The sequence below is a fragment of the Salmo trutta genome, chromosome 36 (genome assembly GCF_901001165.1).
Source record: "Salmo trutta chromosome 36, fSalTru1.1, whole genome shotgun sequence".
Classification (NCBI taxonomy): domain Eukaryota; kingdom Metazoa; phylum Chordata; class Actinopteri; order Salmoniformes; family Salmonidae; genus Salmo; species Salmo trutta.
The window spans coordinates 7,848,284-7,867,741 of NC_042992.1; the positions used below are offsets into that span (position 1 = coordinate 7,848,284).

At 43.8% G+C, this 19,458-nt stretch overlaps 1 protein-coding gene across 2 annotated transcripts; it reads left to right on the top strand.

Annotated features, from left to right (window-relative positions):
• The first annotated feature begins 3,058 nt into the window (after nucleotides 1-3,058).
• On the top strand, nucleotides 3,059-10,390 carry LOC115175325 (CCN family member 2). 2 transcript variants are annotated; one of them, XM_029734503.1, is made up of 5 exons: nucleotides 3,059-3,455; nucleotides 5,084-5,300; nucleotides 5,531-5,782; nucleotides 6,462-6,718; nucleotides 8,793-10,390. In XM_029734503.1, exons 1-5 carry the CDS (start codon nucleotides 3,402-3,404, stop codon nucleotides 9,096-9,098), a joined length of 1,086 nt encoding a protein of 361 aa, XP_029590363.1. In that variant the 5' UTR covers nucleotides 3,059-3,401; the 3' UTR covers nucleotides 9,099-10,390. The 2 variants fall into 2 exon arrangements, with proteins under 2 accessions (XP_029590363.1, XP_029590364.1); XM_029734504.1 differs by having other exon boundaries at nucleotides 6,504-6,718.
• Nucleotides 10,391-19,458: the final 9,068 nt, after the last annotated feature.

The window sequence follows — 19,458 nt, forward strand, 5'->3', positions numbered from 1 at the left end:
TCTTGGAATTTGTACGGCCCTCCTTAGTTACGGTTCTGTTTTGAACATATGTACATGTTTCAGCTCCGAGGCCTGGTCCTGTCTCGTGTTTCCAAGGCCTGGTCCTGTCTCGTGTTTCGGAGGCCTGGTCCTGTCTCGTGTTTCCGAGGCCTGGTCCTGTCTCGTGTTTCCGAGGCCTGGTCCTGTCTCGTGTTTCCGAGGCCTGGTCCTGTCTCGTGTTTCCGAGGCCTGGTCCTGTCTCGTGTTTCCGAGGCCTGGTCCTGTCTCGTGTTTCCGAGGCCTGGTCCTGTCTCGTGTTTTCACTTTGCCTGCTTTCACATTCCCACACCTCCGGTTCTCTCACCTCTGGTTCTCACCTCTGGTTCCCTCACCTTTGGTTCTCTCACCTCTGGTTCTCACCTCTGGTTCTCTCTCACCTCTGGTTCTCTCACCTCTGGTTCTCTCACCTCTGGTTCTCTCTCACCTCTGGTTCTCTCACCTCTGGTTCTCTCACCTCTGGTTCTCTCACCTCTGGTTCTCTCTCACCTCTGGTTCTCTCACCTCTGGTTCTCTCTCACCTCTGGTTCTCTCACCTCTGGTTCTCTCTCACCTCTGGTTCTCTCACCTCTGGTTCTCACCTCTGGTTCTCTCCCAACCAAGAGAAAAAAACACAAGAAAATACAGTGAGAATTACAGTGGGGGGAGGGTGGGGGGTGAGAGAGAGATGTACAAAACGGATTTAGCTTGTTCATTATGTTCTCAAATATGATCCCTGGTGTGATTGTGCTCGCTGTGGTGTTTGGGCAAACAGAACCTCTTGACTTTCTAGGTACACACACACAACTTCATGAGGTTGGCATGCTCCAGGAAATAGCTGCCGTCCGGGCAAGACCCAAAAAAAAAGCACAACATTGACTTTTTCCTTCCCCATGTGTGTTTCCTATTTAAGACTTGACACGTGAGGAGTGGAGTGGACAGGCTGTTTTTGACTTTCAGATATCATGTATATGCTACTATGTGAGAATATGACAGACCTGTCATCCTTCTTTATCCTCTAATGTGGGTTTTAATAAGCTCAGGTTCAAATACATAGTATGTAAGATCAGACATCTCCTCTCTGGTTCTTAGAAACACCTGTCTATTCCTCTGTACTCCATGTGGCAGTCTTTCATATCATCTCTCCCTCTTCCTCTCTCTGTTTCTCCCTCTGCCTCTCTTTCTCTTCCTCTCTCTCCCTCTCTCTCTTTCTCTCCCTCTTCCTCTCTCTGTTTCTCCCTCCCTCTCCCTCTCTCTTTCTCTTCCTCTCTCTCTCCCTCTTCCTCTATTTCTCTCCCTCTTCCTCTCTCTGTTTCTCCCTCTCCCTCTTCCTCTCTCTCCCTTTCTCTCCCTCTTCCTCTCTCTGTTTCTCCCTCTCCCTCTTCCTCTCTCTCTTTCTCTTCCTCTCTCTTTCTCTTCCTCTCGCTCTTCCTCTCTCTCTCTCTCCCTCCCTCTCTTTCTCTTCCTCTCTTTCTTTCTCTTCCTCTCGCTCTCCCTCTTCCTCTCTCTCTCTCTCCCTCCCTCTCTTTCTCTTCCTCTCTCTCTCTCTTCCTCCCTCTCTTTCTCTCTCTAAGAACTCTCAAAATGATAGCTTTTGCATAATGTTTGTCTTGGAGTTGAACATCCCATGTTTGTCCTCTACGCTTAAACTGATGCTCTTCTTCAAACTGTAAGCTACCTTGACTAAAGCCTCCCTTCCTATTCATGCAAAAGACCTCTGTGGCCCCGGCGCTATCTGTAGACTCCCTCTAAGGAAGGGAAAGGCCTCTGTGGCCCCGGCGCTATCTGTAGACTACCTCTAAGGAAGTTAAAGACCTCTGTGGCCCCGGCGCTATCTGTAGACTACCTCTAAGGAAGTTAAAGACCTCTGTGGCCCCGGCGCTATCTGTAGACTACCTCTAAGGAAGTTAAAGACCTCTGTGGCCCCGGCGCTATCTGTAGACTCCCTCTAAGGAAGTTAAAGACCTCTGTGGCCCTGGCGCTATCTGTAGACTCCCTCTAAGGAAGTTAAAGACCTCTGTGGCCCCGGCGCTATCTGTAGACTACCTCTAAGGAAGTTAAAGACCTCTGTGGCCCCGGCGCTATCTGTAGACTCCCTCTAAGGAAGTTAAAGACCTCTGTGGCCCCGGCGCTATCTGTAGACTACCTCTAAGGAAGTTAAAGACCTCTGTGGCCCCGGCGCTATCTGTAGACTACCTCTAAGGAAGTTAAAGACCTCTGTGGCCCCGGCGCTATCTGTAGACTACCTCTAAGGAAGTTAAAGACCTCTGTGGCCCCGGCGCTATCTGTAGACTCCCTCTAAGGAAGTTAAAGACCTCTGTGGCCCCGGCGCTATCTGTAGACTCCCTCTAAGGAAGGTACAAGAGGAGGGGTACAGTGTGGGAAAAGACTAAGTTTGACAAATGACAATGATTTACGGTACAGATCTGACATTGGCAGACAGTGAGCGATGCCCTCTTCTAAATGAGTGGCCATTACCTGTTATTGTTTGTCTGTACAGCATGTCACCTGGAATCACCTGGAATCACCTGGAATCACCTGGAATCACCTGGAATCACCTGGAATCACCTGGAATCACCTGGAATCACCTGGAATCACCTGGAATCACCTGGAATCACCTGGAATCACCTGGTGACAGTAACTATTAGGATGGTCTCAGTGTGTCATATGAAATGTTTTATTTTTTATTTTAATTTTATTTAACTAGGCAAGTCAGTTAAGAACAAATTCGTATTTACAATGACAGCCTACCAAAAGGGCTCCTGCAGGGTGCTGGGATTAAAAATATTAATAAATGAAATAAAAAATATTGATAAAACAAAAGGTTGATACTTTGTGTTCATCCCAAATGGCACCCTATTTCCTACATACTACATAGAAAACAGGGTGCCATTTGAGACGTACTCTTTGTCATGTTATTACCCCTAGTTATTACATAATCCTACTATCAATCTTGCCCCTTTCCCTGTTACCACTTTATGTAGGCTACGTTGGTATGAACAATGTTCTCCTTTAGTCCATGTCAAATTAGACTCACAGACACCCCTCTCAGTTCCTGCTTCAGGACATAAAACAACTCCCACTTGGCTGGGCTTGTGTCTGAAAAGGTGAAATATGATACAGTAGGTTGATTGTCTGTAGAAATAGCTCTTCTCTCAGGAATTAGGAAAGAAAACCATCTGGAATTGAAATATTTTCACCCCTTTGGGTCGCGTGTCATGCCTCTTGTTTCCTGGGCTCCGGCCCGCCTCGCGGACTATTTAAAGATTCTCCTCTCCGTAGCTCAGTCCTCGAGCCCTGCAGCGAGTCAACACAACCGACTGTAGACTGTCTGAACGAAAACAAACGGGTTGTAGTGTGCACGCTGTTAAAATAAACTAGCAACAATGTCTGAGGAAATTATCACCAGAATATTCCTTTTTCTACTCATCGTCTGCTCGGTAAGTTTAATATATAATATGACAGATCTTATGTATCAGATGTGAATAAAGTGCTGGATTTTCATCCATAAATTTATGTAACTTTGTCAACACTTTGCATTTGATGCAATAACAACCTATTCTTTCTCTCTCATTCACCCGGCTATTGTTATATGATTTGTCTTGTTTTCATACTTATTATTTAGCCATGTAAATGTAGATTTGAAGTACAACTTTTGGGAACGCATTGTGCGTTATAGCAGCTAAAACATTCCATGGGGGTGTGGTCTCACAGTAAACAGCTCTAAAGTATTATACAGCAGCTCTGTAAAGTATCCTGTAAAGTATTATACATCAGCTCTGTAAAGTAGTCTACAGCAGCTCTGTAAAGTAGTCTGTAAGCATTATTCAGCAGCTTAAAATATCCTGTCAAGTATTATACAGCAGCTCTGTAAAATAACCTGTAAAGTATTATACAGCAACTCTGTAAAATATCCTGTAAAGTATTATACATCAGCTCTGTAAAGTAGTCTACAGCAGCTCTGTAAAGTAGTCTGTAAGCATTATTCAGCAGCTTAAAATAGACTGTAAAGTATTATACAGCAGTTCTGTAAAGTAGCCTGTAAAGTAGTCTACAGCAGCTCTGTAAAGTAGCTTACAGCAGCTCTGTAAAGTAGTCTGTAGGCATTATTCAGCAGCTTAAAATAAACTGTAAAGTATTATACAGCAGTTCTGTAAAGTAGCCTGTAAAGTAGTCTACAGCAGCTCTATAAAGTAGCTTACAGCAGCTCTTTAATGTAGCCTGTAGGTATTATACAGCAGGTCTGTAAAGTAGTGTGTAAAGTATTATACAGCAGTTCTGTAAAGTAGCCTGTAAAGTATTATACAGCAGCTCTATAAAGTAACCTGTAAAGTATTATACAGCAGCTCTATAAAGTAACCTACAGCAGCTTTGTAAAGTAGCCTGTAAAGTAACCTATAGCAACTCTATAAAGTAGTGTACGGCAGCTCTGTAAAGTGACCTACAGCAGCTCTGTAAAGTATCCTGTAAAGTAGACTACAGCAGCAATTTTGTAAACAATGCAAGATTTGTCTTATTCATTGCTACTAAAAGGAACATTAGTACAGAGTACAGAGAAGCAGTAAAAATAACTTAGTAGCCTAAATTGCGACATAGGACCTACAATTTAGTGCCAAATTGTTTTTGTCCCCTCTTATTAAATAATTTTTAATCCATGTGATGCTAACCTTTTATCACTACATGTATTTAGATAAACAGCACATCAACATTTGACAGCATTTGAGTAGCCTACATAGATTTGTTTTATTTATTTGTACATGCTGTAATACCACAGTGCATCCCTCTCCATAGAAAGGACTGCCAGAATTGATTTGGCTACATCGAGTCATGTCCCCATCTTGTGGCAGTAAGATGCATTACAAGTGAGGTGTTAACACAAAACGTGAAGAAGCCCCATACTACAGTATCTGCTTCTTTGACACACAGTATAGACCTAACTCATTGCTTGAAGTTTAGTGGATAAACACATCTTCCCTCGAGACATATCCTGATATCAGACACGTTATTCACACTATCCTAAGTGTTTTTTTTAAACATTTCTGACTGTTATATTTTCTTCCGTCTACAGACAATGGCCCAGGACTGTTCTGATCCCTGTGACTGCCCGTCGGACCCCCCTCCTTGCCCGTTTGGTACCAGCCTGGTTCTGGATGGCTGTGGTTGCTGTAAGGTGTGTGCCAGGCAAGCCGGCGAGCCCTGTACCCTCCTGGAGCCATGTGACCACCATAAGGGGCTTTACTGTGATTATGCAGTGCTGAGTGATACTGAGCACGGCATCTGCATGGGTGAGTTGAATTCTCCTGTCAACTATTAAAGAAAGGGTAGGAGGTTTTGAGATATCTATCGAGACTGTGATCTCCTCTTGGCTCTCCTATTGTAGAGATTGCTGCATATTTTGTGTAGACTTTGTCAGGGTTTCGCTTATCATTATCCAAAGCGGGCAATCTCTGGCCTAATAATGTAAAGCCTTTGAAATATGAAATCTAAAATAGCGCCTCCTCCTCTTGTGTTTCAGCCCAGGAAGGCCAGACGTGCGACCTGGGAGGGGTCATCTACCGCAGTGGAGAGACCTTCCAGCCCAGCTGCAAGCACCAGTGTGTCTGTATGAACGGAGAGATCGGCTGCGTACCAACCTGTGCCAGCGACGTGTGGCTGCCTTCCCCAGACTGCCCGTACCCACGCCGCATCCTGATCCCTGGGAAGTGCTGTGAGGAGTGGGTGTGTGATCAGAGTCCTCAGGACAACCCTTATCAGGCAGCCATGGCTGGTGAGTCTAACCTTTCTCTCTCTGGGTTTCTTTTCTCTCTCTATATCACTTTCACTTTTTTTCTCTCTCTCTTTTAAAGCTAAACTGCCATCTTTTTATTCACCACAATGCTCTCTCTGTCTCTCTCTCTCTCTCTCTCTTTCTCTCTCGCTCTCTCTCTCTCTGTCTCTCTTTCTCTGTCTCTCTCTCTTTCTCTCTCCTTCTCTTTCTCTCTCTCCTCTCTCTCTCTGTCTCTCTCTCTCGCTCTCTCTTTCTCTCTCGCTCTCTCTCTCTCTCTTTCTCTCTCTTTCTCTCTCTTTCTCTCTCTTTCTCTCTCTCTCGCTCTCTCTCGCTCTCTCTCGCTCTCTCTGTCTCTCTCTCTTTTCTCTCTCTTTCTCTTTCTCTCTCTCTCTATTCTCTCTCTCTCTCTCTCTGTCTCTCTCTCTCTTCTCTCTGTCCTCTCTCTCTCTCTCTCTCTCTCTCTCTCGCTCTCTCTGTCTCTCTCTCTTTTCTCTCTCTTTCTCTTCTCTCTCTCTCTCTCTCTCTCTCTCTCTGTCTCTCTCTCTCTCTCTCTCTCTCTCTCTCGCGCTCTCTCTCTCTCTACCAAAGTTCAAACTAACCACCTCTCCCTCTTCTCCTCCCCTGTTGTTCACCCCTTTCACCACTGTTCACCTCTCCCTCTCCCTTCCTCTTCTCTCAGGATCTGAAATTCATCCCTTGGTCTCCTCTTCCCCTCTGTCAGTCTACAGAGAGGAGTCAGCCCACGGGCCGGTCCCGGCGGAGAGCCCCAGGGAGAACTGCATCGTCCAGACCACCAAATGGGACGAGTGCTCGGCCACCTGCGGCATGGGCGTGTCGTCCCGCGTCACCAATGACAACGAGCGGTGCCAGCTGGAGAGGCAGACCCGTGTCTGTATGATCCGGCCCTGCCACGTGGAGCAAGAGAAGGACATCAAGGTGGGTACATGGACTAATACCATTATATAGTATAACAACATATAGAGGAATGTATTATATAGTATAACAACATATAGAGGAATGTATTATATAGTATAACAACATATAGAGGAATGTATTATATAGTATAACAACATATAGAGGAATGTATTATATAGTATAACAACATATAGAGGAATGTATTATATAGTATAACAACATATAGAGGAATGTATTATATAGTACAACAACATATAGAGGAATGTATTATATAGTATAACAACATATAGAGGAATGTATTATATAGTATAACAACATACAGAGGAATGTATTATATAGTACAACAACATATAGAGGAATGTATTATATAGTTCAACAACATATAGAGGAATGTATTATATAGTATAACAACATATAGAGGAATGTATTATATAGTATAACAACATATAGAGGAATGTATTATATAGCATAACAACATATAGAGGAATGTATTATATAGTATAACAACATATAGAGGAATGTATTATATAGTATAACAACATATAGAGGAATGTATTATATAGTACAACAACATATAGAGGAATGTATTATATAGTTCAACAACATATAGAGGAATGTATTATATAGTACAACAACATATAGAGGAATGTATTATATAGTATAACAACATATAGAGGAATGTATTATATAGTATAACAACATATAGAGGAATGTATTATATAGTATAACAACATATAGAGGAATGTATTATATAGTACAACAACATATAGAGGAATGTATTATATAGTATAACAACATATAGAGGAATGTATTATATAGTATAACAACATATAGAGGAATGTATTATATAGTATAACAACATATAGAGGAATGTATTATATAGTATAACAACATATAGAGGAATGTATTATATAGTATAACAACATATAGAGGAATGTATTATATAGTATAACAACATATAGTGGAATGTATTATATAGTATAACAACATATAGAGGAATGTATTATATAGTATAACAACATATAGAGGAATGTATTATATAGTATAACAACATATAGAGGAATGTATTATATAGTATAACAACATATAGAGGAATGTATTATATAGTATAACAACATATAGAGGAATGTATTAAAAAGTATAACAACATATAGTGGAATGTATTATATAGTATAACAACATATAGAGGAATGTATTATATAGTATAACAACATATAGAGGAATGTATTATATAGTATAACAACATATAGAGGAATGTATTATATAGTTTAACAACATATAGAGGAATGTATTATATAGTACAACAACATATAGAGGAATGTATTATATAGTATAACAACATATAGAGGAATGTATTATATAGTATAACAACATATAGAGGAATGTATTATATAGTATAACAACATATAGAGGAATGTATTATATAGTATAACAACATATAGAGGAATGTATTATATAGTATAACAACATATAGAGGAATGTATTATATAGTATAACAACATATAGTGGAATGTATTATATAGTATAACAACATATAGAGGAATGTATTATATAGTATAACAACATATAGAGGAATGTATTATATAGTATAACAACATATAGAGGAATGTATTATATAGTATAACAACATATAGAGGAATGTATTATATAGTATAACAACATATAGAGGAATGTATTATATAGTACAACAACATATAGAGGAATGTATTATATAGTATAACAACATATAGAGGAATGTATTATATAGTATAACAACATATAGAGGAATGTATTATATAGTACAACAACATATAGAGGAATGTATTATATAGTATAACAACATATAGAGGAATGTATTATATAGTGTACTATATAGCCTATTATATAAGCATGACATAAGATGTTATCACATGGCATTTCTCAGGACATTTAATAAGTGAATACTGTATTTTCATCACAAATGTAAACAAGAAGCCATGCAATTCAGGAGCATAGAATGTCTTTGACTCCTTATCGTTTACTAAAGGTTAAACCTAAGCTGCCCTAAGCATGATAGACAATGTAGCAAGTTGTTGTTCCCATCCTAAACTAACCACCATTCTTCTTGGTTCCACAGAGGGGTAAGAAGTGTGTACGGACCCCTAAGTCCCTGCGCGGCATGCGTTTCCAGCTGTCAGGCTGCAGCAGCACGAGGATCTACAAGCCCAAGTTCTGTGGTGTGTGTACGGACGGTCGCTGCTGCACGCCCCACACCACCATCACCGCCGAGGTGGAGTTCCACTGTCCCGAAGGAGACACCTTCAGACGCAAGATGATGTTCATCAAGACGTGCTCCTGCCACCACGATTGTCCACGAGACAATGACATCTTCCTGGCTTCGCACACACGCAGAATGATCGGGGACTATGACAACGATATGTAAACATCATGGCTGCCAAACAAACTGACAAGTACATAAACACATCAGCCCATATATATATATATATATATACACACACACACAGATAAAACTACTTCACATCGCTCTCACACACACACACACACACACACACACACACACACAGATAAAACGACTTCACGTCGCTCCAACACACACGTAGGCAGCTTTTTGAATTCCTGGACCCGTGTCTCTACCTTACTACCCATAGACATGTCTACCTAGTAGTGAGACTGAAAACAAGTATGTGAGTTCAAGCATGAGATAGACTCTTTAGGTTTTCTTTTGTTACTTAGTTTTTTGTTTTGTTTGGGTTTTTAACGCGCAGCTCTAAAGTCACCTGGCTCTTTGACTCGTCTGCCTGTATGTCTACAGAGATACTAGAAGGTGGATCTGACGCACTGAGGAATCAATGTTAGAGACACATATCACTTAGGAAGGTATATAGTTATATTCACTGCTAAAGGGTTATAGGAGCATGACATGGTCGTGTACAGATGAGCAGAAGGTACTTACTAAACCAAATGTCACATTTTGACATAAAATGTTAGAATATGACATTTAAAAAAAAAACATTATTCATATGTTAAAGATTAATAATACAGAAATAGTTTGAATATATTATACTACTAGTATGTGCCTTGACTGATCTGCATATTATTGAGTGAATATATATTTATATATATATATATACTTATATACACCTGACACAAAATGATTGGAAATGTTTATGATTGAGTCTTTTAACTTCGACGGGGACGTTACCTATATCTCTCATTATTTAGTCACCTCATTAGTTGTTGACCATTGATATATTTTCAGTTTAGTCCAACGTAAGAGTTTGGGTCCCTAAAAATTGCTTTGTCTGACCGTGAATTCACGTTCACATCATGGTCAAAAAGAGACATTAAAATGACTAAAATCCAAAGAAAAAAAAAACACTATTCCAAAAACACTAAAAACAAAAAAGTGGCTTGGCTGAAGATTGTAAATAATATCGTTTACTGTTTATTTAAAAAAGAACAGAAAGAGCAAAGGAAATAAATGAATTCTGCATTGACGAATACACCTTGTGTAAATACTCTAAGACTGTGTACAGTTTAGTACTATAATTTATGTACCCGGTTGTTGTTTAATTAATAACACCAGGTTGTAAGTTGTTGTTGTATTTGTATCGTACGTGTTTTTCACTGTAACCACCTGGCCAAGATACAGTGAGTTCCTAATGTTGCACTTTTGTCTATTTCTAATTAAATAAATTATATATTTTTTATACATAAACTACTTTTCATCCTTTGTCTGACATACACAGTGAGACTAATTGTTTCTGAAATATTAATGTTAAAGACTGCATAGAAATCGAGGCATTTCTTAAAATAGAAGGTCTAGTCTAGAGGAGGTTGTGGCCAGTACAGGCAGTCATCATTTCCCTGTCTGCTGTATAACTCTAATGGAATGAGATGGAACATGGAACGTTCTAATGGAATGAGATGGAACATGGAACGTTCTAATGGAATGAGATGGAACATGGAACGTTCTAATGGAATGAGATGGAACATGGAACGTTCTAATGGAATGAGATGGAACATGGAACGTTCTAATGGAATGAGATGGGACATGGAACGTTCTAATGGAATGATACAGTAGCAGTCATCTACTGTTAGGACAGCATGGGGGCAGCAGGTAGCCTAGCAGTTAAGAGCGTTGGACCAGTAACCAGAAGGTTGCTGCTTTGAATCCCTCAGCCAAGTAGGTGAAAATTCTGACGATGTTCCCTTACGCAAGGCACTTAACCCTAATTGCTCCTGTAAGGATATGAGTGTCTGCTAAATGACTCAAATGCAAATCTGAGAAATGGTCAAGAAAGAAAAGTTCTGTCTCTGGATCCAGTGGGACATAATAGAATCCATCAATGCTAGTAGGCGCAAATGGCTGTTTAGGAAGTGAACGATGGAGTCGCCTACTGCAGCACATCCCCTCTAATCAGACTCACTGGCAGACAGACAGCTCTGGGGAGCGAGCTGATCTGCAGAGTAGCTGTATCTACGTAACTCAAGAACTGGTTGTGTCCCAAAAGGCAGATTATCACTTAGGGGTGGGGGGGGGGGTGGGGGGGGTAGCATAGTCAGCGTCTAAGTGCCTGCGTATGATGTTATGGACGCAGCTGAGTGACGCGCTCCACAGTCGACTGCAGCATTTGCAGAAGACGGGCTGTCAAGGAGTAGGAACCAGGAACTAGTGTTCATGGGAAGAAATGTTGTTTTGGGTGTTTGCTTTAAATATTTCATATATTTTCTGCGTACTTGTGTCATTTCACACACACACACACACACACACACACACACACACACACACACACACACACACACACACACAGAGAGCGTGCCCTACATGCCCCTGGACCTCAGAATCCCCCCCTGGCAGAAATAGAAGGTATGGGGAATTAGGTAACTGAGCACAAAGCAATTAGTCTCTTCAACTCATGTGCATTGTCCCGTTTAATTTGAGATCAGTTCACCATTCTGAAACGATAGTAATAGTAATATGATAGTATTATGAGCTGAACTGGAGCCTGTATTTGTTTTGTAATCAGATGTATTTCTAGTAGCTGGTGCTGCTGTGTTTGAAGGACAATGTAGCTACTGTTTCTGTTTGTATTAATGGAGCTGGTGCTGCTGTGTAGGAAGGACAATGTAGCTACTGTTTCTGTTTGTATTAATGGAGCTGGTGCTGCTGTATTGTAGGTAGGTGGCATACACTTTGATTTCAATATGATGATATGTGTCCCAAATGGCACCCTATACCCTCTGTAGTGCACTACTTTTGACCAGGGCCAATAGGGCTCTAATCAAAAGTAGTGCGCTATATAGGGAATAGGGCCCTGGTCAAAAGTAGTGCACTATACTGTATAGGGAATAGGGCTCTGGTCAAAAGTAGTGCACTATATATGGGGATAGTGCCCTGGTCAAAAGTAGTGCACTATATATGGGGATAGTGTGCCATTTTGGTATTGAGCCTATGAGCAGTTATCTGTGGGTGAGTATTAGAACAGGAATAGTTGTGAGTTGAATTATTATTTAGGTGTAAATTGCTACGTAGAGTTATAAAGAGATGCTCTTTAACAATACGATCGAGAGCGTATCCATCCCCGTAGGCGGACGTGTGGGCGTTCTAAAGTTAATCCCCTAAATATGTCATGGCAACCTGCAAAAAGCATAGCAAAAGAGGACAGAGCTTGAAAACTGGAACGAAAAAAAAAACAAAAAAATAAGCTAAAAGACTGAGCTTAAATTTATATAAAAATAAATAAATCTTTGTTCACAGTAAATGCTGAGTGAGGCCACCAGCAGCCTAGAGAACGAGCAGGCTGTTGAATGACTGACCAGCACAGACAGATTCAACACAAACCTCTGCAGATGTTCTCCAGTGAGAGGACCTGACCGCTCACTGACCTCTCACCTCAAAGCCCAATCCACCTCCACAGATGTTCTACTTAGAAAGGTTATCACCAGGTGAAGAGAATGTTCAATGTAGATGATGTTAACATTGTTATCACATCTGAGGTCCATCTGAGAATAGTCTATTATTTAAAAAACAACAGTGAGTAAAATGCATAGCCTACTTTCATATCCTACATTTCAAAGACACTGTAATAAAGTGTAAGCGATATTTGAATTGGGTGACTCTGGAATATTAGTGATTACCATGAATATGGCAGACCGGTTAAGAGGATTGGACAAGTAACCGAAAGGTCGCTGGCTTGAATCCCTGAACCGACTAGGTGAACAAAATGTGTAGATGTGCCATTGAGCAAAGGCACTTAAACCTATAAGTCGCTCTGGATAAGAGTTTCTGATAAAATGTAAATGTATAAATGAATATTTATTCAGTCTAGAGGTCAAGATCTCCTGTCATCCCTTGACCTTTTCCCCCAAAGTGCATCTCACCTGCTACAGCACAGCAAGCAGTACCAGAGCACTAAGTCTAGGACCAAAAGGCTCCTTAACAGCTTCTACCCCCAAGCCATTAGACTGCTGAACAATTAATCAAATGGTCACCACACTATTTACATTGACCCCCCCCCCCCCCCCCACACTGCTGCTACTCTCTGTTTATTATCTATGCATAGTCACTTCACCTCTACCTACATGTACAAATGACCTCAATTAACCTTTACCCAGCACACTGACTCGGTACTGGTACCCCCTGTATATAGCCTCCACACTGACTCGGTACCGGTACCCCCTGTATATAGCCTCCACACTGACTCGGTACCGGTACCCCCTGTATATAGCCTCCACACTGACTCGTTACCGGTACCCCCTGTATATAGCCTCCACATTGACTCTGTACCGGTACCCCCTGTATATAGCCTCCACATTGACTCTGTACTGGTACCCCCTGTATATAGCCTCCACATTGACTCTGTACCGGTACCCCCTGTATATAGCCTCCACATTGACTCTGTACTGGTACCCCCTGTATATAGCCTCCACACTGACTCGTTACCGGTTCCCCCTGTATATAGCCTCCACATTGACTCTGTACCGGTACCCCCTGTATATAGCCTCCACACTGACTCGGTACTGGTACCCCCTGTATATAGCCTCCACATTGACTCGGTACTGGTACCCCCTGTATATAGCCTCCACATTGACTCGGTACTGGTACCCCCTGTATATAGCCTCCACATTGACTCGGTACTGGTACCCCCTGTATATAGCCTCCACATTGACTCTGTACCGGTACCCCCTGTATATAGCCTCCACATTGACTCTGTACCGGTACCCCCTGTATATAGCCTCCACATTGACTCTGTACCGGTTCCTCCTGTATATAGCCTCCACATTGACTCTGTACCGGTACCCCCTGTATATAGCCTCCACATTGACTCTGTACCGGTACCCCTGTATATAGCCTCCACATTGACTCTGTACCGGTACCCCCTGTATATAGCCTCCACATTGACTCTGTACCGGTTCCTCCTGTATATAGCCTCCACATTGACTCTGTACCGGTACCCCCTGTATATAGCCTCCACATTGACTCTGTACCGGTACCCCTGTATATAGCCTCCACATTGACTCTGTACCGGTACCCCCTGTATAAAGCCTCCACATTGACTCTGTACCGGTACCCCCTGTATATAGCCTCCACACTGACTCGGTACTGGTACCCCCTGTATATAGCCTCCACACTGACTCGGTACCGGTACCCCCTGTATATAGCCTCCACACTGACTCGGTACTGGTACCCCCTGTATATAGCCTCCACATTGACTCTGTACCGGTACCCCCTGTATATAGCCTCCACATTGACTCGGTACTGGTACCCCCTGTATATAGCCTCCACATTGACTCGGTACTGGTACCCCCTGTATATAGCCTCCACATTGACTCTGTACCGGTACCCCCTGTATATAGCCTCCACATTGACTCGGTACTGGTACCCCCCTGTATATAGCCTCCACATTGACTCGGTACTGGTACCCCCTGTATATAGCCTCCACATTGACTCGGTACTGGTACCCCCTGTATATAGCCTCCACATTGACTCGGTACTGGTACCCCCTGTATATAGCCTCCACATTGACTCTGTACCGGTACCCCCTGTATATAGCCTCCACATTGACTCGGTACTGGTACCCCCTGTATATAGCCTCCACATTGACTCTGTACCGGTACCCCCTGTATATAGCCTCCACATTGACTCTGTACTGGTACCCCCTGTATATAGCCTCCACACTGACTCGTTACCGGTTCCCCCTGTATATAGCCTCCACATTGACTCTGTACCGGTACCCCCTGTATATAGCCTCCACACTGACTCGGTACTGGTACCCCCTGTATATAGCCTCCACACTGACTCGGTACTGGTACCCCCTGTATATAGCCTCCACACTGACTCGGTACCGGTACCCCCTGTATATAGCCTCCACACTGACTCGGTACTGGTACCCCCTGTATATAGCCTCCACATTGACTCTGTACCGGTACCCCCTGTATATAGCCTCCACATTGACTCGGTACTGGTACCCCCTGTATATAGCCTCCACATTGACTCGGTACTGGTACCCCCTGTATATAGCCTCCACATTGACTCTGTACCGGTACCCCCTGTATATAGCCTCCACATTGACTCGGTACTGGTACCCCCCCTGTATATAGCCTCCACATTGACTCGGTACTGGTACCCCCTGTATATAGCCTCCACATTGACTCGGTACTGGTACCCCCTGTATATAGCCTCCACATTGACTCGGTACTGGTACCCCCTGTATATAGCCTCCACATTGACTCTGTACCGGTACCCCCTGTATATAGCCTCCACATTGACTCTGTACCGGTACCCCCTGTATATAGCCTCCACATTGACTCTGTACCGGTACCCCCTGTATATAGCCTCCACATTGACTCTGTACCGGTACCCCCTGTATATAGCCTCCACATTGACTCTGTACCGGTACCCCCTGTATATAGCCTCCACATTGACTCTGTACCGTAACACCCTCTATATAGCCTCCACATTGACTCTGTACCGGTACCCCCTGTATATAGCCTCCACATTGACTCTGTACTGGTACCCCCCCTGTATATAGCCTCCACATTGACTCGGTACTGGTACCCCCTGTATATAGCCTCCACATTGACTCGGTACTGGTACCCCCTGTATATAGCCTCCACATTGACTCGGTACTGGTACCCCCTGTATATAGCCTCCACATTGACTCGGTACTGGTACCCCCTGTATATAGCCTCCACATTGACTCTGTACCGGTACCCCCTGTATATAGCCTCCACATTGACTCTGTACCGGTTCCTCCTGTATATAGCCTCCACATTGACTCTGTACCGGTACCCCCTGTATATAGCCTCCACATTGACTCTGTACCGGTACCCCTGTATATAGCCTCCACATTGACTCTGTACCGGTACCCCCTGTATATAGCCTCCACATTGACTCTGTACCGGTTCCTCCTGTATATAGCCTCCACATTGACTCTGTACCGGTACCCCCTGTATATAGCCTCCACATTGACTCTGTACCGGTACCCCTGTATATAGCCTCCACATTGACTCTGTACCGGTACCCCCTGTATATAGCCTCCACACTGACTCGGTACTGGTACCCCCTGTATATAGCCTCCACACTGACTCGGTACCGGTACCCCCTGTATATAGCCTCCACACTGACTCGGTACTGGTACCCCCTGTATATAGCCTCCACATTGACTCTGTACCGGTACCCCCTGTATATAGCCTCCACATTGACTCGGTACTGGTACCCCCTGTATATAGCCTCCACATTGACTCGGTACTGGTACCCCCTGTATATAGCCTCCACATTGACTCTGTACCGGTACCCCCTGTATATAGCCTCCACATTGACTCGGTACTGGTACCCCCCTGTATATAGCCTCCACATTGACTCGGTACTGGTACCCCCTGTATATAGCCTCCACATTGACTCGGTACTGGTACCCCCTGTATATAGCCTCCACATTGACTCGGTACTGGTACCCCCTGTATATAGCCTCCACATTGACTCTGTACCGGTACCCCCTGTATATAGCCTCCACATTGACTCGGTACTGGTACCCCCTGTATATAGCCTCCACATTGACTCTGTACCGGTACCCCCTGTATATAGCCTCCACATTGACTCTGTACTGGTACCCCCTGTATATAGCCTCCACACTGACTCGTTACCGGTTCCCCCTGTATATAGCCTCCACATTGACTCTGTACCGGTACCCCCTGTATATAGCCTCCACACTGACTCGGTACTGGTACCCCCTGTATATAGCCTCCACACTGACTCGGTACTGGTACCCCCTGTATATAGCCTCCACACTGACTCGGTACCGGTACCCCCTGTATATAGCCTCCACACTGACTCGGTACTGGTACCCCCTGTATATAGCCTCCACATTGACTCTGTACCGGTACCCCCTGTATATAGCCTCCACATTGACTCGGTACTGGTACCCCCTGTATATAGCCTCCACATTGACTCGGTACTGGTACCCGCTGTATATAGCCTCCACATTGACTCTGTACCGGTACCCCCTGTATATAGCCTCCACATTGACTCGGTACTGGTACCCCCCTGTATATAGCCTCCACATTGACTCGGTACTGGTACCCCCTGTATATAGCCTCCACATTGACTCGGTACTGGTACCCCCTGTATATAGCCTCCACATTGACTCTGTACCGGTACCCCCTGTATATAGCCTCCACATTGACTCTGTACCGGTACCCCCTGTATATAGCCTCCACATTGACTCTGTACCGGTACCCCCTGTATATAGCCTCCACATTGACTCTGTACCGGTACCCCTGTATATAGCCTCCACATTGACTCTGTACCGGTACCCCCTGTATATAGCCTCCACATTGACTCTGTACCGTAACACCCTCTATATAGCCTCCACATTGACTCTGTACCGGTACCCCCTGTATATAGCCTCCACATTGACTCTGTACTGGTACCCCCCTGTATATAGCCTCCACATTGACTCGGTACTGGTACCCCCTGTATATAGCCTCCACATTGACTCGGTACTGGTACCCCCTGTATATAGCCTCCACATTGACTCGGTACTGGTACCCCTGTATATAGCCTCCACATTGACTCTGTACCGGTACCCCCTGTATATAGCCTCCACATTGACTCTGTACCGGTACCCCCTGTATATAGCCTCCACATTGACTCTGTACCGGTTCCTCCTGTATATAGCCTCCACATTGACTCTGTACCGGTACCCCCTGTATATAGCCTCCACATTGACTCTGTACCGGTACCCCTGTATATAGCCTCCACATTGACTCTGTACCGGTACCCCCTGTATATAGCCTCCACATTGACTCTGTACCGGTTCCTCCTGTATATAGCCTCCACATTGACTCTGTACCGGTACCCCCCTGTATATAGCCTCCACATTGACTCTGTACCGGTACCCCTGTATATAGCCTCCACATTGACTCTGTACCGGTACCCCCTGTATAAAGCCTCCACATTGACTCTGTACCGGTACCCCCTGTATATAGCCTCCACATTGACTCTGTACCGGTACCCCCTGTATATAGCCTCCACATTGACTCTGTACCGGTACCCCTGTATATAGCCTCCACATTGACTCTGTACCGGTACCCCCTGTATATAGCCTCGTCATTGTTATGTTATTGTCTTACTTTTTATTCTTTTTTACTTTAGTTTATTTGGTAAATATTTTCTTAACTGTTCTTGAACTGCGCTGTTGGATGAGGGCTTGTAAACATTTCACGGTAAGGTCGACACTTGTTATTATTCGGCGCATGTGACAAATAATGTTTCATTTGGTTTGACCTCTGATGTCAGTGTAGCAACTTCAGCACATGGTGAGTTGGATGCATAAACAAGCGCTGCTGTAGTTAGGGACTGCGCTGGCTACACACAAAAACACTTTGGGGTAAAAAATATTGCACATTTTCTACTACTCAACAACACCAACAACAACAACACCAATCAGTGGTTGTTGTCAGTCACTAATCCAGGTCCGTTGCCCGTGCAGAACATTATCCACACGACATCACAGTACCTGGCTGAGATAACGCGCTTTGCTCCAATCACCATCTTCCAGAGGCGGGTAAATGGATGTCGCGACCCCGACGGGCGACTACAATCACAACTCCACAGTGACGGGTTTTTGGACGGAGGAATGCTGCTGTGTTGGTGAGAAAGGCTAAATGAATAGAAGCCCCTACTGCACAAATGAGTAAATGACACAGGCATATAATAAGAAGGAATCGAAGACAACGAGCTGTCATCCTCCCAGGTAAACCCATTAAATCGAAAACGTTGTCAACGGCACGTTTCGTCTATTTCTGGAGCCGTCTCATTTGTGAATGTATGGGCAACGTCTGGCCAACGTTAGTCCATTTGATCGTGTAATTCAATGCTGTGGTGCAGTGGGTATAGAAATGAGCAACATTATATACTCGTTATCTCGGGGGGGGGCTATGTTTTCATGTGCTCTGTGCTGACTATTTCACTGTCATTTTATGGGGTTTGTTTTGTCAGTCGGACACTGAGTCGGTCCTCTTTTCTTTTCCTCCCCGTCATAGTTTGTTGTAGAATTGTCAGTTACCGATGAGAGTATTGGCGAGGCGAGCCTAGGTAGGGTAAGTAGTCAGGTGGACTAGTGCATGGGAGCTAAATACATCGGAGTGAAGAAGATTTCAAGCGGATTAGCCACCACTGGCACGGTAGAGCGCGCGCCTTTGGCTTTCATGCTATGGTTGTGACAGCTGTCATCCGGTTCAGAGTTCCTGGCGGTTAGAACGTTGGGACACTAACCGAA

Excerpts from the sequence above, each read along its gene's own strand:
- LOC115175325 (XM_029734503.1), top strand. The coding sequence starts at position 3,402 with ATGTCTGAGGAAATTATCACCAGAATATTCCTTTTTCTACTCATCGTC. Across the intron at positions 5,783-6,461 it reads TTATCAGGCAGCCATGGCTG|GATCTGAAATTCATCCCTTG; the intron begins GTGAGTCTAACC and ends CTCTTCTCTCAG. Across the intron at positions 6,719-8,792 it reads AGCAAGAGAAGGACATCAAG|AGGGGTAAGAAGTGTGTACG; the intron begins GTGGGTACATGG and ends TTGGTTCCACAG.